The sequence below is a fragment of the Haemorhous mexicanus genome, chromosome 30 (assembly GCF_027477595.1).
Source record: "Haemorhous mexicanus isolate bHaeMex1 chromosome 30, bHaeMex1.pri, whole genome shotgun sequence".
NCBI classification, from domain to species: Eukaryota; Metazoa; Chordata; class Aves; order Passeriformes; family Fringillidae; genus Haemorhous; species Haemorhous mexicanus.
This window is the reverse complement of record NC_082370.1, coordinates 3940690-3966278: the sequence shown is the minus strand read 5'-3', so window position 1 is coordinate 3966278 and position 25589 is coordinate 3940690. Positions and strand designations below refer to the sequence as shown.

The 25589-nt window shown below is 51.7% G+C and overlaps 3 protein-coding genes and 1 long non-coding RNA gene across 11 annotated transcripts; 3 read left to right on the top strand and 1 right to left on the bottom strand.

The window, feature by feature from the left end:
- Positions 1-1058: 1058 nt before the first annotated feature.
- TIA1 (TIA1 cytotoxic granule associated RNA binding protein) lies at positions 1059-15535 on the top strand. Of its 5 annotated transcripts, none has more exons than XM_059870643.1 (13): positions 1059-1212; positions 3794-3890; positions 4514-4607; positions 4980-5034; positions 5148-5185; positions 5640-5727; positions 6074-6149; positions 6688-6796; positions 7558-7653; positions 7745-7829; positions 8417-8540; positions 10101-10240; positions 14426-15535. In XM_059870643.1, the coding sequence occupies exons 1-13, from the start codon at positions 1187-1189 to the stop codon at positions 14535-14537; spliced, it is 1140 nt and encodes a 379-aa protein (XP_059726626.1). In that variant the 5' UTR covers positions 1059-1186; the 3' UTR covers positions 14538-15535. The 5 variants fall into 5 exon arrangements, with proteins under 5 accessions (XP_059726626.1, XP_059726629.1, XP_059726627.1 ...); XM_059870646.1 differs by lacking the exon at positions 14426-15535 and adding an exon at positions 10332-10885; XM_059870647.1 differs by having other exon boundaries at positions 1194-1212; positions 4518-4607.
- A 278-nt stretch (positions 15536-15813) lies between these two features.
- C30H2orf42 (chromosome 30 C2orf42 homolog) lies at positions 15814-21388 on the top strand. Of its 2 annotated transcripts, none has more exons than XM_059870595.1 (9): positions 15814-15973; positions 16547-17364; positions 17912-18022; positions 18226-18354; positions 18655-18759; positions 19258-19365; positions 20007-20107; positions 20183-20345; positions 21102-21388. In XM_059870595.1, the coding sequence occupies exons 1-9, from the start codon at positions 15948-15950 to the stop codon at positions 21308-21310; spliced, it is 1770 nt and encodes a 589-aa protein (XP_059726578.1). In that variant the 5' UTR covers positions 15814-15947; the 3' UTR covers positions 21311-21388. The 2 variants fall into 2 exon arrangements, with proteins under 2 accessions (XP_059726578.1, XP_059726577.1); XM_059870594.1 differs by having other exon boundaries at positions 15836-16027.
- Positions 21389-21754: 366 nt separating this feature from the next.
- MRPS24 (mitochondrial ribosomal protein S24) lies at positions 21755-24421 on the top strand. 3 transcript variants are annotated; one of them, XM_059870567.1, is made up of 5 exons: positions 21755-21808; positions 22335-22403; positions 22634-22745; positions 23167-23459; positions 24148-24421. In XM_059870567.1, the coding sequence occupies exons 1-4, from the start codon at positions 21782-21784 to the stop codon at positions 23448-23450; spliced, it is 492 nt and encodes a 163-aa protein (XP_059726550.1). In that variant the 5' UTR covers positions 21755-21781; the 3' UTR covers positions 23451-23459; positions 24148-24421. The 3 variants fall into 3 exon arrangements, with proteins under 3 accessions (XP_059726550.1, XP_059726549.1, XP_059726548.1); XM_059870566.1 differs by having other exon boundaries at positions 23844-24421; XM_059870565.1 differs by lacking the exon at positions 24148-24421 and having other exon boundaries at positions 23167-23609.
- On the bottom strand, positions 23348-25226 carry LOC132339932 (uncharacterized). Its single transcript, XR_009489743.1, has 3 exons — positions 24852-25226; positions 23844-24739; positions 23348-23459 (listed from the first exon to the last, which is right to left on the bottom strand). It is a non-coding gene; the product is annotated as an uncharacterized LOC132339932 (long non-coding RNA).
- Between the last annotated feature and the right edge of the window lie 363 nt (positions 25227-25589).

The window sequence follows — 25589 nt, the reverse complement described above, 5'->3', positions numbered from 1 at the left end:
CTTTCTCGGTGCCCACACGTACGTTCTCACCCAGCTTTTAGTCTCTTTATTTTTAATCCCTTTACTTTTAATTATTTTATTTTTAACGCCTTGGTTTTAAATTCCTTTCATTTAAATCCTTTTCTTTTAAACTCCTTTCTTTTAGCTACTTTATTTTAACTCGTTTATTTTTATTCCTCCCCCCAAGGCCTCTCTTGCGAGTCCCCACAGGAACCTTTTCACCCTGCTTTTAAACCCTTCACTTTTGATCCTTTCATTCTTAAATTCTTCATTTATAATCTCTCTAATTATTAAATTTTAATTCACTTATTTTAATTACTTTATTTTAATAATATTTCTTTTAGTCCATGTATTTTAAAACTTTTTTTCACCATCCCGGTGCCCTGTTCCCAATGCCCATGTGTCCCTTTTTACTTTCAATTCTTTCATTTTTAATCCTGTGATTTTCAAGTCCTTCATTTTATACGCCTCTATTTCAACTCCTTTAGCTCTTTTACTTTTAACTCCTTTAGCTCGTTTACTTTTTACTCCTTTAACTCCCTTTATTTTTATTTCCCAGCCCTGCTGCCCCTATTCCTGGAGCCTGCATGTCCCTGACCCACACATCCCTTTCCACCGCGATTTGAACCCTTTTAAATTATTTTCGTTTTAATTCCTTAATTTCTTTCAACACCTTTATTTTCACATCTTTATTGCCATTTCCCAGCGCTGATGCCCCCGTTCCCTGTGCCCGCCAGCACCTTTCCACCCCGCTTTTAAGCGCTTTCCTTTTAATACTTTTGTTTTTAAACCATTTCTTTTAAATCCTTTCATTTCTCACCCCTTTATTTTCAACGCCTTTTAAATCCTTTCATTTCTCACCTCTTTTATTTTTCACGCCTTTATTTTAAATCACTTTTCACCACTTTTCTCGCCTTCCCCTCACGGCCGCGCATGCGCGGAGCGGCGGCGGGCGGGCCGCGCGTCCCCGCGCCGTTCCCGCGCTCTCCCCGCGCACGCGCATTCCCGCCCCCCCCCCCCCCCCCCCCCCCGGCCCCTCAGCCCGCCCGCCCGCCGCCATCTTGCGAGGAGCCGCCGCGGGACCGTCCGCCGGCGGGGCCGGCGCCGCTCGGGCTGCCCGGGCTGCCCAGGGCTCACGGGGCCGCCCCGGCGGGCGGGAAGAGCCGGGGCGGGCGGCGGCGGCGCCATGGAGGATGAAATGCCCAAGACCCTGTGAGTGGGGAGGGGGCGAGACCGCCTATTGTTCCCGGCTCCGCGGGGAGGGGCGGCCTGGGGTCGCCTCACGGATGGGCCCCTCAGGCCTCCGCCGCGGACCCTCAGCCGCCCGCAGTGCTGCGGGACTGAGGGGCAGCCGGCCCCCTCCGGCAGCGAGGGGAGCCCGGCTCCCGCGGTATTCCTGCCCTTTCCCCGGTCCCAGTGCTGGGCACCGCCGGCCTGCCCTCCGCTCCGGGCGTTTCCCTGGGCCTCCAGCTCACATCTGGAGGGACAGGGTTGTGTGGAAGCTGTGTGTCCCTTCCCCAGTACGTCCCAACTCACATCTGGAGAGAAAAGGGGTCTGGAAAGTGTGTACCCCTTCCTAGTCCATGCCAGGTCACATTCGGAGGGAAAAGTGGTCAGGAAAGTGTGTCCCTCCTTCTGGATAGAAAGGGGGTCTGGAAAGTGTGTGCCACTCTCCGCAGTCCATGCCAGGTCACATCTGGAGGGAAGGCAGTGAGGAAGGTGTCCCCTCCCTGGTACATCCACACACATCTGGAGGGAAAGGTGGTCTAAGGTGTGTGTGCCCCCCTCCCCTGTCCATCCCAGCCCATGGCAGGGCACTGAACTGGGATGATCCGAATCCCTTCCACCCCAAACCATTCCGTGGTGAGGATCCTGTCACCCTGGATGATCCGTGTAGGGTTTGTGAGCCGCTGGCTGGATTTTGCCCTGGGGGCTGCTTTGGCACACAGCTGGAGCCCCACTGGGCTGCTCAGCAGCTCCGTGGCAATGACCAGGCAGTGCCCATGAATCCAGTGCTTGTCCCAGTGTTCAAAGCACTCTCTGAACCTGTTGCTTCCCACAGAGTGAATTAGCAAGCCACGTCAGGGGAGGTTTAGGTTAGATTTTAGCAAAAGGTGCTGCAAAACCTGACTGTTGTGCACACCTGGGTTGTTCTCTCCTTATCCAAGGCAGGTGTTACGTGGAGTAGCTTTCCCTCTTTTGGATCAGGGAGATCAGGCTCCACTCTTGCCATCCCACCCCTAGAAGCCTTTTTCTCCAGTGCAGCAGGAAGGACAGGAGGGAGGGAGGGAATCATTCCAAGGTGAGGGAATGTTGTGCCCTGGGACTGCTGTCCCTCCCCAGGGGCTGAGTGACCACAGGACAACAAGACCCCGACGTGCCTCACCCCAGCTGTCCCGAGCACTGAGCACTCCCTGCTTCCCCAGTCCCGCTGTTTTCCCACATTTTGGGAGCTATTCCTGGCCTCTGCAAACACAGAGTGTTGTTGTGTTTGTTTGGGAAGGTGTTTTCCCCCATCCCAAGGCTGGTGTGGGGCCTGGTGGCCTCGATGTGTGCCAGGGAATGCAAGTGCCTGTCCTGGAGCACGTGCAGCTGGTGGCACACACAGGGCATCACTGAGGCTGGAAAGGACCTGCAGGATCACTGAGTGCTGCCTTAAAACAAGCTCAGGGCTCAGCAACATCCAGGCTGGGATTTCTCTGACTCCTTCCCCGTGGCTTTCCGGGATCATACAGGGAATTGTCACCAGCTGGTGTCACAGGCCAGGGTTGGAAGGAGCAGAAAGTCCAGCTGAGGTTAGTGGGTGTTCAGTCTGTGCTCACACAGGTTGCTGTAGGGTGAGCCATTCCTGGCAAAACTTGTCTCCTTCCCCCGTAACCAAAGCTTGGAGCACAGACAGAGCTTGGATTTGCTGCTGGCTGTTTTCCTGCAGCCCCTCTGCCCCTCTGGGGGCACTGCAGGTGCACCAGGGTGCTTTCAGGGCTGGCATTTGGCCAGGATTCCCGTGGCAGAGGTTTCCCACAGGACGTTCCTGTGCAGGAGCTGCGGCTACACCTCGGGGGCTGAGGTTTCTCACTGGGCTTTTTATAACAATCCCATGATTTGGGCTCAACAACACCAACAAAAACAACAAAACCAGCCACCCCTGGGCCTTGGTGGCCAAGGAAGCCACAGTCCCAGGTGGGAGTGGGGGTTTGGGCTGTGGTTGTACTGGGGAGGCTGAGCCTTGCCCCAGCTGGGGACGTGTGTACTCCAGCACGTTGGCACTCGGGCATTCCAGGCAGATCTGGGGCTTCCAAAACCTCAGGGCTTCGGGAGGAACCGGCCAAATGTTGTGGAAAACGTGGGCAAACAGCAGCCTGAGCTGCTCCCATATCTGTGGGGTACAGATATGGGAGTTGGAACTTCTGTACTGGGAAATTGTAGTAGGGATATGGGAACTGGAGTTTCTGTACTGGGGAATCAGTTTGGAAGGTCAGCTTCATGGAGTCGTGGAATCCTGGAATGGTTTGGGTGGGAAGGGACATGAAACCCATCCAGTGCCACCCCCCTGCCATGGGCAGGGACATCTCCCACTGTCCCAGGTAGCTCCAAGCCCTGTCCAGCCTGGCTGTAGACATTCCCAGGGATGGACACAGCTCCTCTGGGAATTCCATCCCAGTATCCCATCTCACCCAACCCTCCAGCAGTGGGAAGCCATTCCCCCTTTTCCCATCTCTTCATCCCTGGTCCCAAGCCCCTCTGCAGGCTCCAGCCTGTCCAACATCCGTGCCCATGGCTGTTTGTCCCTCAGGTACGTGGGGAACCTCTCCAGGGACGTGACCGAGGCTCTGATCCTGCAGCTCTTCAGCCAGATCGGACCCTGCAAGAACTGCAAGATGATCATGGATGTAAGAGCCTGAATCCTCTGATTTCCCTGCTCTGCTCTGAGCTGCTGCCTCCAGGCTGTGCCTGTGCCTCTGGGAATTCCCCTGGAAACGGAAATTCCACCTGAAATAAACCTGGAGATGCTTTTGGCATTGTTTCTGCTTGTGCCAGCTGGTGAATTTAAGGATGGGTGGGCATGGAGAGGGACAGTGAACCCCTCATTTAATCAGAAGTGAGGTTTGAGAAGGTTTTTACCATAATTTTCCCTTTCTAAAGGACAATTGAAAGCTCTGGGAGCGTTGTTAGTCCCTGTAGGGTCAGAAAACCTGTCCAGGTGGGGCTGTTGAGGTGTCAGCAGTCAGAGGGTGAGCAGAGCAGCCAGAGCCCGGCTTTGTGTCCCTAATCCTGGGTCAGTGTCCCTAATACTGGGTTTGTGTCCCTAATACTAGGTTTGAGTCCCCAATCCTGGGTTAGTGTCTCTAGTTCTGGGTTTGAGTCCCTAATCATGAGTTTGAGTCCCTAATCCTGGGTTTGAGTCCCTAATCCTGGGTTTGTGTCTCTAGTCCTGGGTTAGTGTCCCCAATCCCAGCTCAGTGTCCCCAGTCCCAGCTCAGTGTCCCTAATCCCAGCCCGTTTCCTGTCTCAGACAGCTGGCAATGATCCCTACTGCTTCGTGGAGTTCTACGAGCACCGGCACGCGGCCGCAGCGCTGGCTGCCATGAACGGCAGGAAGATAATGGGTAAGGTAAGCTGCCCTGCTCCGGGGTGAGTCTGGGGCACAGCAGGCTGTGCCAGGGGGAAATCCTGCTGGGGCAGGAGGGCAGAGGCTGTGCCGGGGGAGATCCTGCTGGAACAGGAGGGCAGAGGCTGTGCCAGGGGCTGGGGGCACCCCAGGCGAAAATGCTGCTGGGAGAGGAGCATTTGCAAATGCTGCAAATGAGGGACTCTGCCTTTGGGGTGGAGATCTCAGTGGGACACAGCTCAGAACTGGGAGGAGTTCAAGGTGTTGGGAGGAGGAGCTCAGAATTTTGGGAGGAACTTGAGATTTGAGCACTGGAGGTGTCTGAGCTTTTTGGGATTTACCAAATCTGATGTGTGATTGCCATTTGCAGGAGGTCAAAGTGAACTGGGCCACCACCCCCAGCAGCCAGAAGAAAGACACCAGCAGTAAGTGTCACCTGAGCAAGTTGTGGAACAGAAATGCAGCACACAGAGCTCTGTGGGAATGGTTTTGATTGGAATCCTAATTGTTTATTGTGTTTGTGTTAATTAAACTTCAGGGCAAATCTGATCTTTGCCATCACACAGCGTTCACAAGGTAATTGTGTCTTCTTAAACATCAAATTGTGGATCTCCAGGGTGTTCCCTGAAGCTAAGTTTGGGGTTTTTTTGTTGGTTTTCCATTGAATTTTTATGGAAAGCATTCCATAAAATTCCCTTCCGTTTCCTTGTAGCATTTGGTGCAAATCTGTGGCTCTTTGCTCTCTGGGCAGTTGGGATTTTTTAACTCTCCAAAATGCCTCATTGTGTATTTTTGAGGTGCACTGAGCATCTCCCTCAAGGAGCATCCAGAATGAGTCCCAGCAATTTCTGTGGGGAAATTCTTGGAGTTTCAGGCTGGGCTAAACTCCATCAGTGCCTGATTTTTAATCATGTATTTTGAATAACAGCTGAGTTTTAATAAAGGGGTTTATGAGAAGAGTTTTTTTCCCTCTGCTCTGCTCAGAGGGCATCTTCAACCAATGAATGCTCCTTTCTCTTTTCCCCCAAAGACCATTTCCACGTCTTTGTGGGAGACCTCAGCCCTGAGATCACAACTGAAGACATCAAAGCAGCCTTTGCTCCCTTTGGAAGGATCTCGTAAGTCCTTTTTTGGGGCAGCTCAAGGTCTCTGTCCTGGGTGGTGACAGCTTTGTGTTGAGTGAGTGACACTGTGGCAATGCAGGGCCACACTCTGCTCACACAGCCAGATCTTTCATCCCACCTGGGCTGCTTTCCCTGCAAAATTTACTGCCCACAGCCCAAAAATGGGGTAACAAATTGACCTGAGAATGAAAGAATTCAGTTAACAGGCAGCATGTGCCTTTCAATTCCTGCTTTTTCATTTTTATTTTGATTTTCTATCACTTCTGTGGCACATCTGCGATGAGCAGGTAGAATATGTTGGCAGATAAATCAGATTTGAAAAGTTCCCTTTGTGCTTTAGGGACGCACGGGTGGTCAAGGACATGGCCACGGGCAAGTCCAAGGGCTACGGCTTCGTCTCCTTCTTCAACAAATGGGTGAGAGATCTTTGGTTCCTTCCTCAAAAATGGGTAAAAACCCTTAATTCCCTCTGAAAAAATGGGTAAAATCCCTCAATTTTCCTCCTAATAAATGGGTAAAATTCCTTATTTCCCTCTTCAATAAAAGGGTAAAATCTCTTATTTCCCTCCTCATTAAATGAGAGATCTTTGTTTCCTTCCTTGAAAATGGGTAAAATCCCTTCATTTCCTCCTTCAGTAAGTGGGTAAAATGCCTTCATTTCCCTCTTAATAAATGGCTAAAACCCCTTCATTTCTCTCTTCAATAAATGGGTGAGAGAACTTTGTTTCCTTCCTCAAAAATGGGTAAAATCCCTTCATTTCTCTCTTAATAAATGGGTGAAACCCCAGCCATGGGCAGGGACCCCTCCCACTGTCACAGGGTGCTCCAAGCCCTGTCCTGGGACACTCCAGGGTCACTCAGGAGGGCACTGGGGTCACCCCCATGGCCCTGTCCCACGGGAGGGGTGCCAGCAGTGGGGTCAGTGGGGTTTTTCTCTCCCTCTGTCCCCTGCAGGACGCTGAGAACGCCATCCAGCAGATGGGGGGCCAGTGGCTCGGGGGCCGACAGATCAGGACCAACTGGGCCACCAGGAAACCTCCAGCTCCCAAGAGCACCTATGAGAGTAGGTGCCCACCCTGTGCCCTGCCAGCTCCTGGGGTGGGGGATCCCAGAGTTTTTGGGGTGGGAAGGACCTCAGAGCCCATCCCACCTTCCCCTATCCCAGGGTTCTCCAAGCCCTGCCCAGCCTGGCCTTGGACACCAACAGAGATGGAGCAGCCACAGCTGCTCTGGGAATTCCATCCCAGCACCTCCTCACCCTCATTCTTTCCCAAAATCACATTTAAATCTCTTTTACTCCAGTTTGAACTATTCCCTGTGTCCTGTCCCTCCATCCCTTGTCCCCAAGCTCTCCTGGAGCCCCTTCAGGCCCTGGAAGGGCTCTGAGGTGTCCCTGTAAAGATTTGCAGGTCATTCCCAACAATCCCGTGCCAGTCAGGACTGGAATTCACCCCAGTTCCCATCCCAGCCCAGTCAGGACTGGAGTCCCCCCCAGTTCCCAGCGCAGTCAGGACTGGAATCCCCCCAGTTCCCATCCCAGCCCAGTCAGGACTGGAGTCCCCCCAGTTCCCATCCCAGCGCAGTCAGGACTGGAATCCCCCCAGTTCCCATCCCATCCCAGCCAGGACTGGAATCCCCCCCAGTTCCCATCCCATCCCAGCCAGGACTGGAATCCCCCCAGTTCCCGTCCCAGCCCAGTCAGGACTGGAGTCCCCCCCAGTTCCCAGCGCAGTCAGGACTGGAGTCCCCCCAGTTCCCAGCCCAGTCAGGACTGGAGTCCCCCCAGTTCCCATCCCTTGAAAACCCCAATTCCATCTCTTGCAGCGAGCACCAAGCAGTTGTCCTACGAGGAGGTGGTCACTCAGTCCAGCCCCAGCAACTGCACCGTGTACTGCGGGGGGGTCACCTCGGGCCTCTCAGGTACGTGTGGCCCCGCCCCCGCCAGCCCTGCCCGAGGTGCCACCACGGGTGCCTCACGCTGCTGTCTGTCTGTCTGTCCTTCCTGCTCCAGAGCAGCTGATGCGCCAGACCTTCTCCCCCTTCGGGCAGATCATGGAGATCCGAGTGTTCCCGGACAAAGGCTACTCCTTCGTCAGGTGGGGGGGTCCTGGGGGGTCCCAAATGGGAGCAGGATTGGGAGGGATCCTAATAAATATCTCAATAAATATTCCCAATCAATATCCCAATAAATATCCTAACAAATATTTCCAATAAATAACCTAATAAATATTACCAATACATATCCCAATAAATATTTCCAATAAATATCCCAATAAATATCCCAATAAATATTACCAGTAAATATTCCCAATAAATATTTCCAATAAATATCCCAAGAAATATTTCCAATAAATAACCTAATAAATATTCCCAATAAATATTCCCAATAAATATTACCAGTAAATATTCCCAATAAATATTTCCAATAAATATCCCAATAAATATTCCCAATCAGTATTCCCAATCAATACCCCAATCAATCAGTATCCCAACCAATACCCCAATCAATCAATACCCCAATCAACCAATACTCCAATCAATCAATACCCCAATCAATCAATACCCCAATCAATATCCCAATAAATACCCCAATCAATCAATATCCCAGTCAATACCCCAACCAGTCAATACCTCAATCAATCAATCAATCAATCAATCAATCCCCCCACCAATACCCCCCCAGGTTCAGTTCCCATGAGAGCGCTGCCCACGCCATCGTCTCCGTCAACGGCACCACCATCGAGGGCCACGTGGTCAAGTGCTACTGGGGCAAGGAGACCCCCGACATGGCCAGCCCTGTGCAGCAGGTCAGGCAGCTCTGCTGCTAATTAACCCCCTGCTAATTGGCTGGGAGCTGGGGATGACACGGAGGGGTGGATGGATGGATGGATGGATAATGGATGGATGGATGGATGGAGGATGGATGGATGGATGGATGATGGATGGATGGATGGATGGATGGATGGATGATGGATGGATGGATGGATGGATGGATGATGGATGGAGGGATGGATGATGGATGGATGGATGGATGGATGATGGATGGATGGATGGATGGATGGATGATGGATGGATGATGGATGGATGGATGGATGATGGATGGATGATGGATGGATGGATGGAGGGATGGATGGATGATGGATGGATGATGGATGGATGGATGGATGAATGGAGGATGGATGGATGGAGGGATGATGGATGGATGGATGGATGGATGATGGATGGATGGATGGATGGATGATGGATGGATGGATGGATGATGGATGGAGGGATGATGGATGGATGGATGGATGGATGGATGGATGGATGGATGGATGATGGATGGATGGATGGGTGGGTGGATGGATGGATGGATGGATGGATGGATGGATGGATGGATGGATGATGGATGGATGATGGAAGCATGGATGGATGGATGGATGATGGATGGATGGATGATGGATGGATGGATGGATGATGGATGGATGGATGATGGATGATGGATGGATGGATGGATGGATGGATGGATGGACGGATGGATGGATGATGGATGGATGGATGATGGATGGATGGATGGATGGATGGATGGATGGATGGATGGAGGATGGATGGATGGATGGATGGATGGATGGAGGATGGATGGATGGATGGATGGATGGAGGATGGATGGATGGATGGATGGATGATGGATGGATGATGGATGGATGGATGGAGGGATGATGGATGGATGATGGATGGATGGATGGATGGATGGATGATGGATGGATGATGGATGCATGGATGATGGATGGATGGATGGATGGATGGATGGATGGATGGATGGATGGATGGATGGATGATGGATGATGAGTTGCTGGATCCAGGGATGAATGGAGGGATGATGGATAAAGGGTGGATAGCTGATGGGTTGATGGATCCAGGGATGGATGGATGGGTTGATGGATCCATGGGTGGATCCATGGGTGGATGGGTTGATGGATCCATGGGTGGATCCATGGATGGATGGGTTGATGGATCCATGGGTGGATGGGTTGATGGATCCATGGGTCGATGTACTGATGGATCCATGGATGGATGGGTTGATGGATCAGTGGATAGATGGGTTGATGGATCCATGGGTGGATGGATGGGTTGATGGATCCATGGATGGATGGGTTGATGGATCCATGGGTGGATGGGTTGATGGATCCTTGGGTGGATGGGTTGATGGATCCATGGGTGGATGGATGGGTTGATGGATCCATGGATGGATGGGTTGATGGATCCATGGGTGGATGGGTTGATGGATCCATGGGTGGATGGGTTGATGGATCCATGGATGGATGGCTGATGGGTTGGTGGATCCATGGGTGGATTCCCCTGTCCCTGACTGTCCCCGTGTGTCGCAGGGCCAGCTGAGCTACCCGCCGGCCTACGGGCAGTGGGGGCAGTGGTACGGCGGTGCCCAGCTGGGCCAGTACGTGCCCAACGGCTGGCAGGTGCCCACCTATGGCGTCTACGGCCAGGCCTGGAGCCAGCAGGGCTTCGGGTGAGTCCTGAGGGTTCTCATCCCAAATTTATCCCTTTGGGAAGGGATTCCTGTACCTCAGAGCCACAGCAGGGTGGGGACATCCCAACAGGGCTGGGGACATCCCAGTGAGGTGGGGACATTCAACAGGGCTGGGGACATCCCAGTGAGGTGGGGACATTCAACAGAGCTGGGGACATCCCAATGAGGTGGGGACATCCCAACAGGGCTTCAGGTGAGTCCTGAGAGTTCTCATCCCAAATTTATCCCTTTGGGAAGGGATTCCTGTACCTCAGAGCCACAGCAGGGTGGGGACACCCCAGCAGGTGACACCCTCATCCCCCAAATCCCCCCCAACCCCTTCCCCACAACCTCCAGGCCTTATTTAGGGATCCTTTAGGGATTTTTCCCCCCAAACCCCCTCCCCACATTCTCCAGGCCCTTTATAGGAATCCGTAAGGGATTTTTATTTATGAATCCCTAAAGGATTTTTTGACGATCCCTAAAGGAATTTTTAGCAATCCCTGAAGGATTTTTATTTAATTTAGCAATCCCTGAAGGATATTTCAGCAATCCCTAAAGGATATTTCAGCAATCCCTAAAGGATATTTTAGCAATCCCTAAAGGAATTTGATTTAATTCAGCAATCCCTAAAGGATATTTATTTAATTCAACAGTCTCTAAAGGATATTTAATTAATTTATCAATTCCTAAAGGATAATTTAGCAATCCCTAAAGGATATTTATTTAATTCAGCAATCCCTAAAGGATATTTACGTAATTTAGCAATCCCTAAAGGATATTTTATCAATCTCTAAAGGATATTTAATTAATTTTGCAATCCCTAAAGGATGTTTTAGCAATCCCTAAAGGATATTTTATCAATCCCTAAAGGAGTTTTGTTAATTTAGCAATCCCTAAAGGATATTTAATTAATGTATCAATCCCTAAAGGATATGTAATCAATGTATCAATCCCTAAAGGGTATTTATTTAATGTATCAATCCCTAAAGGATATTTTAGCAATCCCTAAAGGATGTTTAATCAATGTATCAATCCCTAAAGGATATGTAATTAATGTATCAATCCCTAAAGGATATTTTATCAATCCCTAAAGGATATTTAATCAATGTATCAATCCCTAAAGGGTATTTATTTAATGTATCAATCCCTAAAGGATATGTAATTAATGTATCAGTCCCTAAAGGATATTTTAGCAATCCCTAAAGGATATTTATTTAATGTATCAATCCCTAAAGGATATTTAATCAATGTATCAATCCCTAAAGGATATTTAATTAATGTATCAATCCCTAAAGGATATTTATGTAATTTATCAATCCCTAAAGGATATTTATTTAATTTAGCAATCCCTAAAGGGTATTTATGTAATTTAGCAATCCCTAAAGGATATTTTAGCAATCCCTAAAGGATATTTAATCAATGTATCAATCCCTAAAGGATATTTTATCAATGTATCAATCCCTAAAGGATATTTATTTAATGTATCAATCCCTAAAGGATATGTAATCAATGTATCAATCCCTAAAGGGTATTTATTTAATGTATCAATCCCTAAAGGATATTTTAGCAATCCCTAAAGGATATTTAATCAATGTATCAATCCCTAAAGGATATTTAATCAATGTATCAATCCCTAAAGGATATTTAAGTTATTTATCAGTCCCTAAAGGATATGTAATTAATGTATCAATCCCTAAAGGATATGTAATCAATGTATCAATCCCTAAAGGGTATTTATTTAATGTATCAATCCCTAAAGGATATTTTATCAACCCCTAAAGGATATTTAATCAATGTATCAATCCCTAAAGGATATTTAAGCTATTTATCAATCCCTAAAGGATATGTAATTAATGTATCAATCCCTAAAGGATATTTTAGCAATCCCTAAAGGATATTTAATCAATGTATCAATCCCTAAAGGATATTTAAGCTATTTATCAGTCCCTAAAGGATATGTAATTAATGTATCAATCCCTAAAGGATATTTATATAATGTATCAATGCCTAAAGGATAATTTAGCAATCCCTAAAGGATATTTGTTTAATGTATCAATCCCTAAAGGATATTTTAGCAATCCCTAAAGGATATTTAATTAATGTATCAATCCCTAAAGGATATTTATGTAATTTAGCAATCCCTAAAGTATATTTTATCAATCCCTAAAGGATATTTAATCAATGTATCAATCCCTAAAGGGTATTTATTTAATGTATCAATCCCTAAAGGATATTTTATCAATCCCTAAAGGATATTTAATCAATGTATCAATCCCTAAAGGATATTTTAGCAGTCCCTAAAGGATATGTAATCAATGTATCAATCCCTAAAGGGTATTTATTTAATGTATCAATCCCTAAAGGATATTTTAGCAATCCCTAAAGGATATTTATTTAATGTATCAATCCCTAAAGGATATTTTAGCAATCCCTAAAGGATATTTAATCAATGTATCAATCCCTAAAGGATATTTTAGCAATCCCTAAAGGATATTTAATCAATGTATCAATCCCTAAAGGATATGTAATTAATGTATCAAACCCTAAAGGGTATTTATTTAATGTATCAATCCCTAAAGGATATTTTAGCAATCCCTAAAGGATATTTAATTAATGTATCAATCCCTAAAGGATATGTAATTAATGTATCAATCCCTAAAGGATATTTTAGCAATCCCTTAAGGATATGTAATCAATGTATCAATCCGTAAGGGTATTTATTTAATGTATCAATCCCTAAAGGATAATTTAGCAATCCCTAAAGGATATTTATTTAATTCAGCAATCCCTAAAGGATATTTATGTAATTTAGCAATCCCTAAAGGATATTTTATCAATTCCTAAAGGAGTTTTGTTAATTTAGCAATCCCTAAAGGATATTTATTTAATGTATCAATCCCTAAAGGATATTTTAGCAATCCCTAAAGGATATGTAATTAATGTATCAATCCCTAAAGGATATTTAAGTTATTTATCAGTCCCTAAAGGATATGTAATTAATGTATCAATCCCTAAAGGATATTTTATCAATCCCTAAAGGATATTTAATCAATGTATCAATCCCTAAAGGATATTTTATCAGTCCCTAAAGGATATGTAATCAATGTATCAATCCCTAAAGGATATGTAATTAATGTATTAATCCCTAAAGGATATTTTATCAATCACTAAAGGGTATTTATTTAATGTATCAATCCCTAAAGGATATTTTAGCAATCCCTAAAGGATATTTAATCAATGTATCAATCCCTAAAGGATATGTAATCAATGTATCAATCCCTAAAGGGTATTTATTTAATGTATCAATCCCTAAAGGATATTTTATCAATCCCTTAAGGATATGTAATTAATGTATCAATCCCTAAAGGATATTTAAGTTATTTATCAATCCCTAAAGGATATGTAATTAATGTATCAATCCCTAAAGGATATTTTAGCAATCCCTTAAGGATATTCAATCAATGTATCAATCCCTAAAGGATATGTAATTAATGTATCAATCTCTAAAGGATATTTAATCAATGTATCAATCTCTAAAGGGTATGTAATTAATGCATTAATCCCTAAAGGATATTTAATCAATGTATCAATCCCTAAAGGATATTTATGTAATGTATCAATCCCTAAAGGATAATTTAGCAATCCCTAAAGGATATTTATGTAATTTTTCAATCCCTAAAGGATATTTATGTAATTTAGCAATCCCTAAAGGATATTTTGTCAATCCCTAAAGGATTTTTGTTAATTTGGCAATCCCTAAAGGATATTTATTTAATGTATCAATCCCTAAAGGATATTTTAGCAATCCCTAAAGGATATTTAATCAATGTATCAATCCCTAAAGGATATTTTATCAGTCCCTAAAGGATATGTAATCAATGTATCAATCCCTAAAGGATATTTTATCAGTCCCTAAAGGATATGTAATCAATGTATCAATCCCTAAAGGATATTTATTTAATGTATCAATCCCTAAAGGATATTTTATCAATCCCTAAAGGATATGTAATCAATGTATCAATCCCTAAAGGATATGTAATTAATGTATTAATCCCTAAAGGATATTTTATCAATCCCTTAAGGATATGTACTCAATGTATCAATCCCTAAAGGATATTTTATCAATCCCTAAAGGGAATTTATTTAATGTATCAATCCCTAAAGGATTTGTTTTCCCCCCAGGCAGAGCCAGTCCTCAGCGCCCTGGGTGGCTCCCGGTTACAGCGTGCAGGGCCAGAACGGCGCCGTGGTGCCCCCCCAGCCCGGCTTCCGCGTGGGCTTCGAGACCCCCTGACCCCCCCCCGAGCCCCCAGCGCCGAGATTGACCCAACCCCTCCCTTTTCAGCCCAAAACCTCCCCGATGCTGGATCGCCCTCACCGCCGCCGCCTTTGCTCTCGTTTCCGGTTGATTTTTATTTAGAATGTGTTTTTTTTAGAAACACAAATTGCAGGGACTTGGCTGCCTTAGCTGAGAATCGGGGCAGGAATTGCACAAAGTCATCCTCGGGGGGTTTTTTTGGGATTTTTTTTCCAGGGGTTTTCCCACAGAAAGAGCTGGAAAAAAAGCCCCCCAAAAGAAGCCAAAAGTGTGGGAAGCTGGAGCTGCCTTCAGCCTCACACCTCTGTTTGAAAGGAGCCTCCTGGAGGAGGCTTTTTTGCAAGATAAATCCTTCGTTTACATCCTTTTTTTGTGGAGCTCAGTGTGTTTTTCAGGGTCGGGTTTTTGCCTTATGCTGGGGAAAAAATAAAAAAATACAAAAAAAAAAAAAAAAAAAAGGGACTCAGAAGTGCCCAGCTCTTCCCACATGAGCCAAATTCCCACCCTGGGACAGCAAAATTCCTGTTGCTAAAACGTGACAGATCCCTCCGGGGCTTGGTTGGTTTTTTTTTTAATTTTTTTACTGATTTCTACATTTTCCTGTACTGATTCTGTAAAATACTCAGAACAAATTGAAGAATTTTTGCACAACCCTCGGCCACTTTTGTATGTTTTCCTTATTTAAAGGTAGGACACGGAGCCTTTTGATGTGATTTATGCCTCAAATCTTCCTTTTTTCTGTCCTTTTTTTGTGGATATGAGATATCTCTTGGAATATAAAGTTTTTAATCCATTGTGTAAAATTCCCTCCGTAGCCCAGGTGTGTTTCACAAGGGAGTGAAGGTGAGAAGACCTCCCAAACCTGATCTATCAGAGGCCAAAAAACGCCCTTTTTTATCCTACCTCTCGCCCAGCCTTTAAAAAAACCATAAAAAACTCACAAAAATGGAAAAAAATACGAAAAAACTTTTTTTTTTTTTAAAAAAAAAAAGGAAAAATGAAAAAACTGAGCTGCTTGTGTGCTGTGTTTTTTCAGGTGGTGGCGCATTGGGGTTGAGAGGGGGGCGGGTGGAACTCCTGGGATTTGGGGGGGAAAAGGCAAAATTTGGGGGGGAAAAGGCGAAATTTGGGGTAAAAAGGGGAAATTGGGGAAGTCTCGCCGCGGGGGCTGCTGGGAGTTGTAGTCTAAGCGTCCTTGGGGTTTTAGCTCCGCCTTTGACTACAACTCCCAGCTGGCTTCGCGGTATGTCACGTGATACCAGCGGACCAATAGGAACGCGCCGGTGGCGGAAGTAGAGCCGCTCTCACGGCGCTGCCGGCGGCGGTAACGGGTCCCAGGTACCGGGAGGGGCCCGACGGCGGAGCTGACGTCACAGGCCGCGAGGAATGCAGGGAAACTCCGGGAAACGCCGGTGAGGGGGGATGAGACCCCCGGGCCTGGCTGTGAGGGGAGCCGAGGGCTGGCGGTGAGGGGAGACCCCCAGGCCTGACGGTGGAAGGAGAGAACCCCGGGTGTGAGGGGAGAGAGCCCCGGGCCCGGGGGTGAGGGGAGGTGACACAGGGACTCTCAGGGTGACCACTGGAGTGGCACAAGGAGTGCCGGAGTGATCACTGGGGTGGCACAGGGACTCTTAGGGTGACCATTGGGGTGGCACAGGGACTGTTGGGGTGACACAGGGACTCTCAGGGTGGCACAGGCAGTGCCAGGGTGACCACTGCACTGGCACAGGGACTGTGTGGGTGACCATTGGAGTGGCATAGGGACTGCCGGGGTGGCAAAGGGACTGTCAGGGTGACCACTGAGGTGGCACAGGGACTCTCAGGGTGACCATTGCGGTGGCACAGGGACTCTCAGGGTGGCACAGGGACTTTCAGGGTGACCATTGGGGTGGCACAGGGACTCTCAGGGTGGCACAGGAACTCAGGGTGTTCACCGTGGTCTGGCTGCCCCTGTGCCCCCTCACCCTCTCCCCATCTCTCCGCAGCTCCATGGATCCGTGCCCGGGCAGGCCCAAAGCCCCGTCCTTCCTGTCCGACCTGGGCAAGGCCACGCTGCGTGGCATCCGCAAGTGCCCTCGCTGCGGCACCTACAACGGCACGCGGGGGCTCAGCTGCAAGAACAAGACGTGCGGCGCCGTGTTCCGCGCGGGCTCGCGCCGCCCGCCGGGCGCCGACGCCGTGCGGCTGCTGAGCGGCGCCCAGGGCCAGCTCTACTCCGTGCGCCAGCGCCAGCGCCGCTGCTTCGTGGAGCTGGGGGTGTCCGAGACGGCCATCCAGACCCCCGAGGGCACCCTGATCACCCAGCTGAGCTCGGGGCGCTGCCACGCGCCCGCCTGCGCCGGGGCGGCGGCCGACGAGCAGTGCCAGCACCTGAAGCTGGCGCTGGGCTGCCAGGCCGAGGCCACGCCGCTGCCGCTCAAGAGCTCGGTGCTGGGCGCCGTACAGGCGCCCGCCGAGGCCAAGCAGAGCCTGTGGGAGCTGGCCACCGAGCCCACGGGGCCATTGGTGCAGAGGGTCACCAAGAGCGTGCTGGTGGTCAAGTGCAAGGCCAGCCAAAGGCACAGCCTGGGCTACCTGCACGCCAGCTTCGGGCAGCGGCGCTTCTCCTGCGCCTGCCGCGTGCCCGGGCACGGCCGCGCCAAGGGGGAGCAGCAGGGGGAGGAGGATGAGGAGGAAGAAGAGGAGGAGGAGGAAGAGTCGCCCCCCACGCGCTGCATCCACTTCCTGGCCTGCATCTGCGCCTTCGCCAGCGACGAGAGCCTGGCCCAGGAGTTCTCCGAGTTCCTCGCCTCCGATGGCAGTGGTGGGAGCGGGCAGGGGTTGGGGGCACCCTAAAAACCCCCCTGGGCTCTCCCAGCGGCCATTCCATGGTCCCAAATCCCCTGGGCGTTGGGTTGGTGCTGCCCTGTCTTGCTGTGAGCACGGAGCTCCACAGGGAGCTGTTCCCAGTGGGGTGCAGCCAGCTCCTGCCTGTGCGGGAGCAGAGTGGGGGCTCCACTGGGCCAGGGGGGCAGATATCACTGAGTTTGGGGTCCTTTTCCAGGGCTGGGAACTCTGAACCCCTTCCCAGAGCAGCCTCTGGGGTTCATTCCCCCAAATCTCCTCCCACAGCAGGAATATCTGGGGTTCCCCCCATTAAGGAGGTTCTGCACCCCAGTAACCCCACCCAGTCCAAGGTGCAAACCCATTTGGAGGGCACAGTTGGAGTGGGATAAACCCCCCCCCCTCCCCTCCAAAGGAGCCTCCTGGGAGGGTGGGGGGTGCTTTGGGGTTTTGGGGGTTCCTGTGTCCCCCAGTGTCCCTGTGCCTGGTGGCAGGGATGTTTTTAGGGACCGTCCTTGTGTCCCCAGGGCTGAAGGGGACGGTGATCCCGCAGCTGCTCCGTGGCCCCGGCTCCACGGCGCGGGCCCGAGGGGCGGCTGCTGCCAGGGCCAAGAGGAGGAGGAAGGACCTGGGGCCAGGTGAGTGTCCCTGGGCAGGGCTGGGGGTGCCTGGGGGCTGGAATCTCCCCAGGGCAGCTCCGAGGGGTCAGATCCAGCTGTGGAACCTCTGGAGCAGCTGCAGGTGTTAGGAACTGGTGGGGGTCCTTGGTGGTGGTGGCGGGGTGGAGGCCTGGAGGAGGGAGGTGGCAGTGGGTGACAGTGGGTGACAATCCCTCCCTCAGGCCCGCAGGTGCCCGGGCCCCTCCTGGCTCCAGACCCAGCTCATCCCAACCCCAGGAGGAGCAGCCTGAGGAAGCTGCCCGTCGTCTCCTCCTCACCTTCCTCCTCCTCCTCCTCACTGAAGAGGCATGGTGAGCCCTGGGGCAATGCCAGCTCAGGGTGGGCACGGGTTGATGGGGATTTTGGGAAGGAATTCCTGGTTTGAGGGTGGGGAGGGGCTGGGATGGAATTCCCAGAGCAGCTGTGGCTGCCCCTGGATCCCTGGCAGTGCCCAAGGCCAGGCTGGAACACCCTGGCACAGTGGGAGGTGTGGGACCATGGTGGGACCAGAGGAGCTTTGAGGTCCAGGAGTGGCTGGGCAGTGTCACAGAGCCCTGGGGGTGAGGTTTGGAGCACGGTGACATTGCAGTGTCCCCTCCCTGTCCCCTCAGGCTGTCCCCAGGCGCTGGATGAGTCCCAGGTGTCCCTGTCCTTCCAGGAGTGGCTGGGCAGTGTCACAGAGCGCATCCACCAGACCATGCACTACCAGTTTGAGGGTGAGTGTGCAGCTCCAGGATGGGGAATTTCCCCTGGAACTTCTCTGGGGTTTGCTCTGGGTCACAGCGAGGGCACGGGGGGGATTCTGTCCCTCTGCTCTGCCCCTCCCAGGTGTCACCCCACCTGCAGCCCAGGGCCCCTGGAGGAGGCCACGGAGCTGCTCCAAGGGCTGAGAACCTCTGGAGCCAGGCTGGGAGAGCTGGGAATGTTCCCCTGGAGAAGGGAGAGCTGGGAGCACTTCTGGTGCCTTTTTGGGAACACTTTTGGTGCCTTTTTGGGAACACTTTTGGTGCCTTTTTGTGACCTCACCATCCACGCCATTGTCACCACCCTCTCCCCATTCTCCTCCTGGTGACCCCAAAACAGCAACAGGGTGGGTCCAGCCTCCAAATCCCAAACATTTCCCTGGGAATTCCCCCTCTGCTGACCCCCTGAGGCACAGGGACACTTCGGGGTGACAGTTTGGGCCCCTCCCTGAGCCCGCTGTCCCTTCCCAGGCCACCCAGAGCCGCTGGTTTTCCACATCCCCCAATCCTTCTTCGAGGCTCTGCAGCAGCGAATCTCCAGCGGCAGCGGCAAGAAGAGGCTGCCCAACTCCACCACGGGTGAGGAAAAAGGGGGAAAACACCCCAAAAAAGAGGAAAATCCTGCTGGGAGCTGAGTGTGGGGGAAGGAGCAGGGGCACGGAGAGGATTCTGGGGTTTTTCTTGGGTGCTGGGGAGGGGGAGATGGAAAAGGGGAGGGAGAGGGAGAAAAATAAAGGGGGGAAAATAAAGGGGAAGAAGGAGTGGAAAAATAAAGGGGGGAAAGGGGGATGGAAAAATAAAGGAGGGGAAAAATAATGGGGGGAAAAGGGTGGGAAAATAAAGGGGGGAAAGGGGGATGGAAAAATAAAGGAGGGGAAAAATAATGGGGGGAAAAGGGTGGGAAAATTAGAGGGGGGAAAATGGATAAAAAATGGGGAGAGGTAGGGATGAGAAAATAACTGGGGGGAAAGAGAAATAAAAAAGAGGAGGAAGGAGGGAAAAGCAGAATTAAAAAATGGGAGGAAGGGGAGAAAATAAAGGGAGGGATGAGGGGAAAACTAAAGGGGGGAAAGAGGCAAAAAAGGGAGGGAAAAGAAGGAAAAAAGTGGGGGAGGAGATGAAAAATAAAGAGGGCTGATAAAACCAAGAGGGACAGTAAAAGAGGGGGGAAGATCAAAGGGGCCGGGGTCCCCCGAGCCCGCCCCGACCCCTCCCCGCAGCCTTCGTGCGCAGGGACGCGCTGCCCCTGGGCACCTTCTCCAAGTACACCTGGCACATCACCAACGTCCTGCAGGTCAAGCAGATCTTCGACACGCCCGAGGTAAGGCCGGGACACCCCCCCGGACCCCCCCACCCAGCCCCGTGGGGCCGGCCCTGAGCGCTGCCCGGCCCGCAGGTGCCGCTGGAGATCACCCGGAGCTTCGTGCAGAACCGCGACGGCTCCTACGAGCCCTTCCGCAGCCCCCGCGTGGAGGTGGAGAGCCTGCCCGAGGGGCTGGGCCCCCACGAGAGACAGCCCCCGCTGCGGCCCCTGGAGCTGCAGACCTTCCTCAAAGTCGGTGAGGCTCGGGGGGACCCCAAAACAGCCCCGAGAAGGGCAGGGTGGGACCCCCAAAAGAGCCCCCAGGAGGGGCACAGCATGACCCCAAAATAGCCCCGGGAAGGGCAGGGTGGGACCCCAAAATCTCCCCAGAAAGGGCAGGGTGGGACCCCAAAACAGCCCCCAGGAGGGGCACAGCATGACCCCAAAATAGCCCCGGGAAGGGCAGGGTGGGACCCCAAAACAGCCCCGGGAAGGGCAGGGTGGGACCCCCAAAACAGCCCCTAGGAGGGGCGCAGCATGACCCCAAAACAGCCCCAGGAAGGGCAGGGTGGGACCCCAAAACTGAGCAAGAAGGGGCAGGATGGGACCCCAAAATCTTCCCAGAAAGGGCAGGGTGGGACCCCAAAACAGCCCCAGGAGGTCCCAACTCTCCCTAGGATTGGGGGGGTCACAAACGCCCCTGGGGGTGCAAGGGATGGGGAAAGGGGGGGTTCAAGGGTTGGGGGCTTCAAGGAATTGGGAAAAATGGGAGTTCAAGGTTTGGGGAGGTCAAGGGGTGGGGAAAGGGGGGTTCCAAAGGGTTGGGGGTCTCAAGAAAGGGGAGAAGGGGGGGGTCTCCATGGGGTTGGGGGTTCAGGGAGGGGCAGAGGGGGGGTTCCATGTGGTTGGGGGTTTCAAGGGACAGGAAAAGGGGGGGGTCTCCATGGGGTTGGGGGTTCAGGGAGGGGCAGCAGGGGGTCCCCGAGGCAGCCACACCGCCGTGCCCCCCCAGGACACACGTCCCCCACGCAGAAGGAGCCCACGCCCTTCACCATCGAGTGGATCCCCGACATCCTGCCCCGCTCCCGCCTGGGCGAGCTGCGCCTCAAGTTCCAGTACGGGCACCACGGGGGGCCCCGGCAGCCCCCCGGCCGCGGGACCCCCCCCGCCGAGCCCCCCCCGCTGCCCCTGCCCCCCCTGGGCACCATCGCCTTCCCCTGAGCCCCCCAAAAAGGGACGGGGGGCTCGGCGTGTGGGGGGCACCCGGGAGCACCCCCAGAATAAAGCAGTACCACCCCACGGGGGGCTGAGCGTGTGTGTGTGGGGGGCACGGGATGGGGGGAAAGGGGGGGACCCCAAAAAAGGGGGGGAAACCTGGGAGACCCCAAAAAAGGGGGGGGAAACCTGGGAGGACCCCCTAGAATAAACGGGCACCACCCCACGGGGGGCTGAGCGTGTGTGTGGGGACACCGGGATGGGGGGGAAGGGGGAGCTGGGGGACCCCAAAATGGGAGGGGGGGACACCTGGGAGACCCCAAAGTGGGGGGGGGGGGAAACCTGGGAGACCCCCAGAATGGAGGGGGAGGGGAAGGGGAGTGGCGAGACCCCCCCAAAAGGCTCCCAGTTGCTCCCAGTAAGCGCTCCCAGTCCCTCCCGCCGCCAGGGGGCGCTGCCGCCGCGCCCGGAGCCAAGATGGCGGCGGCCGCGCGCGCGCTGCGGGTGAGGGGAGAGCGGGAATGGGGGAAAAACACCGGGAATGGGGGAAATACCGGGAATGGGGGAAAAACACCGGGAATGGGGGAAAAACACCGGGAATGGGGGAAATACCGGGAATGGGGGAGATACCGGGAATGGGGGAGATACCGGGAATGGGGAAAATACCGGGAATGGGGGATACACCGGGAATGGGGGAGATACCGGGATTGGGGGAAAAACTCCGGGAATAGGGGAGATACCGGGAATGGGGAGCAGCACCGGGAATGGGGGAAAAACCGGGCGACACTGAGTGTGGGGGTGACACCGAGGGGACACTGGGGATGGGGGACACCGAAGCCGGGGGGCACTGGGGAAGAGGGCCAAGGGCTGTGGTGGCCCTGGGGGCAGCGTCACCGGCCGAGGGGTCACACCAGCGCTGTCCCCACGGCGGGGACACCGGGGCTGCTCCCTGGGGACACGCTGGCTGTGTTGGGGACAGGGCACCGGCATGTCCCCGTGCCAGCTGTGCCCAGCCCTGTGCCCTGTGCAGGTCCTTCCCCGTGCCCTCCATGTCCCCAGCGTCACCCGGCAGCTCCACACCAGCCCCGTGTGCCTCAAGGTGAGACCTCGGGGACCTCGCGGCCGTGTCCCTGTGTCCCCTGACCCTGCTGTCCCTGATGTCCCCCTGTCCCTGTCCTCAATGTCCCCAATGTCCCCCTGTCTCCAATGTCCCCTGTCCCCGTGTCCTTGACGCTGCTGTCCCCCTCTGCCCAGTGTCCCCCTGTCCCCGTGTCCCCCTGTCCCTGTGTCCCCCTGTCCCCAGTGTCCCTGACGCTGCTGTCCCCACAGACGCGGGCGGCGCGGGTGCGCGTGGGCAAAGGTGACAAGTTGGTGACCTACGAGCAGGCGCACGCCCCCCACCACATCGGGCACCGCAAGGGCTGGCTGTCCCTGCACACCGGTGGGTGACACGGGGACAGGGGCAGGGGGATGGGGGACCCAGTACCACCAGTGCCACCTCTCTGTCCCCAGGGAACCTGCGTGGCAAGGCAGGTGCAGCACAGCTGGGGGGGTCACTCAGTGTCACCAATGTCACTTGTGCCACTTCTCTGTCCCCTCAGGGAACCTGCGTGGCGAGGCGGGTGCAGCACAGGCAGGGGTGACCCAATGCCACCCGTGTGTCACTTTTGTCACCCCTCTGTCCCCAGGGAACCTGCGTGGCGAGGCGGGTGCAGCACAGGCAGGGGTGACCCAATGCCACCCGTGTGTCACTTTTGTCACCCCTGTGTCCCCAGGGAGCCTGCGTGGCAAGGCAGGTGCAGCACAGGCAGGGGTGACCCAATGCCACCCGTGTGTCACTTTTGTCACCCCTCTGTCCCCAGGGAACCTGCGTGGCGAGGCGGGCGCGGCTCAGCGGGCCCTGGAGGACGCGTTCCTGCGGCGCTTCCTGGCCGGGACCTTCCCGGGGCTCCTGCTGGAGCAGCCGGTGCTGAAGCGGCGCGGGAACCTGCTGGTGATCTGTGCCCTGCTGGCCCGGGCACTGCCACCCCACAAGCTCTACTTCCTGCTGGGCTACGCCGAGACCCTGCTGGGCCACTTCTACAAGTGCCCCGTGCGCCTGGAGCTGCAGACCCTGCCCGCCCGCGTGCCCTACAAGTTCCTCTAGGGGACACACCTGTAAATGTTCCTAAAAACCCATAAATGTTCCTAAAGGAATGATCTGGATATCCCCTGTGTGCCCTAGAAGTTCCTCTAGGGGACACACCTGTAAATGTTCCTAAAAACCCATAAATGTTCCTAAAAACCCATAAATGTTCCTAAAAGAGTGCTCTGGGATGTGCCCTACAAGTTCCTCTAGGGGACACCCCTGTAAATGGCCCTAAAAACCCATAAATGTTCCTAAAAACCCATAAATGTTCCTAAAGGAATGATCTGGGGTATCCCCTGTGTGCCTACAAGTTCCTCTAGGGAATAAATCTGTAAATGGCCCTAAAAACCCATAAATGTTCCTAAAAGAGTGCTCTGGGATGTGCCCTACAAATTCCTCTAGGGGACACACCTGTAAATGGCCCTAAAAACCCATAAATGTTCCTAAAAAACCCATAAATGTTCCTAAAGGAATGATCTGGATATCCCCTGTGTGCCCTACAAGTTCCTCTAGGGGACACACCTGTACATGGCCCTAAAAACCCATAAATGTTCCTAAAAGAGTGCTCTGGGATGTGCCCTACAAGTTCCTCTAGGGGACACACCTGTAAATGTTCCTAAAAACCCATAAATGTTCCTAAAAACCCATAAATGTTGCTAAAGGAATGATCTGGGGTATCCCCTGTGTGCCCTACAAGTTCCTCTAGGGGACACACCTGTAAATGGCCCTAAAAACCCATAAATGTTCCTAAAAACCCATAAATGTTCCTAAAAGAGTGCTCTGGGATGTGCCCTACAAGTTCCTCTAGGGGACACCCCTGTAAATGGCCCTAAAAACCCATAAATGTTCCTAAAAAACCCATAAATGTTGCTAAAGGAATGATCTGGGGTATCCCCTGTGTGCCCTACAAGTTCCTCTAGGGGACACACCTGTAAATGTTCCTAAAAACCCATAAATGTTCCTAAAAACCCATAAATGTTCCTAAAAGAGTGCTCTGGGATGTGCCCTACAAGTTCCTCTAGGGGACACCCCTGTAAATGGCCCTAAAAACCCATAAATGTTCCTTAAAAACCCATAAATGTTCCTAAAGGAATGATCTGGATATCCCCAGTGTGCCCTACAAGTTCCTCTAGGGGACACACCTGTAAATGTTCCTAAAAACCCATAAATGTTCCTAAAAGAGTGCTCTGGGATGTGCCCTACAAGTTCCTCTAGGGGACACACCTGTAAATGGCCCTAAAAACCCCATAAATGTTCCTAAAAGAGTGCTCTGGGATGTGCCCTACAAGTTCCTCTAGGGGACACACCTGTAAATGGCCCTAAAAACCCCATAAATGTTCCTAAAAACCCATAAATGTTGCTAAAGGAATGATCTGGGGTATCCCCTGTGTGCCCTACAAGTTCCTCTAGGGGACACACCTGTAAATGTTCCTAAAAACCCATAAATGTTCCTAAAAGAGTGCTCTGGGATGTGCCCTACAAGTTCTTCTAGGGGACACACCTGTAAATGGCCCTAAAAACCCCATAAATATTCCTAAAAAACCCATAAAGGTTCCTAAAGGAATGATCTGGGGTATCCCATGTGTGCCCTACAAGTTCCTCTAGGGAATAAACCTACAAATGTTCCTAAAAAAAACCCCATAAATGTTCCTAAAAGAGTGCTCTGGGATGTGCCCTAAAAGTATCTGTAGGGTCAGGGATAAACCTATAAGCATCCCACAGGGAATGCCCTATAAATGCCCCTAAAGGAATGCTCTGGGATGTGCCCTTCAAGTACCTGTAGGGCAGGGAATAAACCTATAAAAAGCCCTAAAGGAATGTTCTGGGATATGTCCTACAGGTTCCTCTAGGGAATAAACCTACAAATGTTCATAAAAAACCCATAAATGTTCCTAAAGGAATGATCTGGGGTATCCCCAGTGTGCCCTACAAGTTCCTCTAGGAAATAAACCTACAAATGTTCCTAAAGGAGTGCCATGGGATATTCTCAGTGTGCCCTACAAGTGCCTGTAGGGTCAGGGATAACCCTATAAACCTGTCACAGGGAATGCCCTATAAACAGCCCTAAAAAACCCATAAATGTTCCTAAAGGAGTGCTCTGGGGTATCCCCAGTGTGCCCTACAAGTTCCTCTAGGAAATAAACCTACAAATGTTCC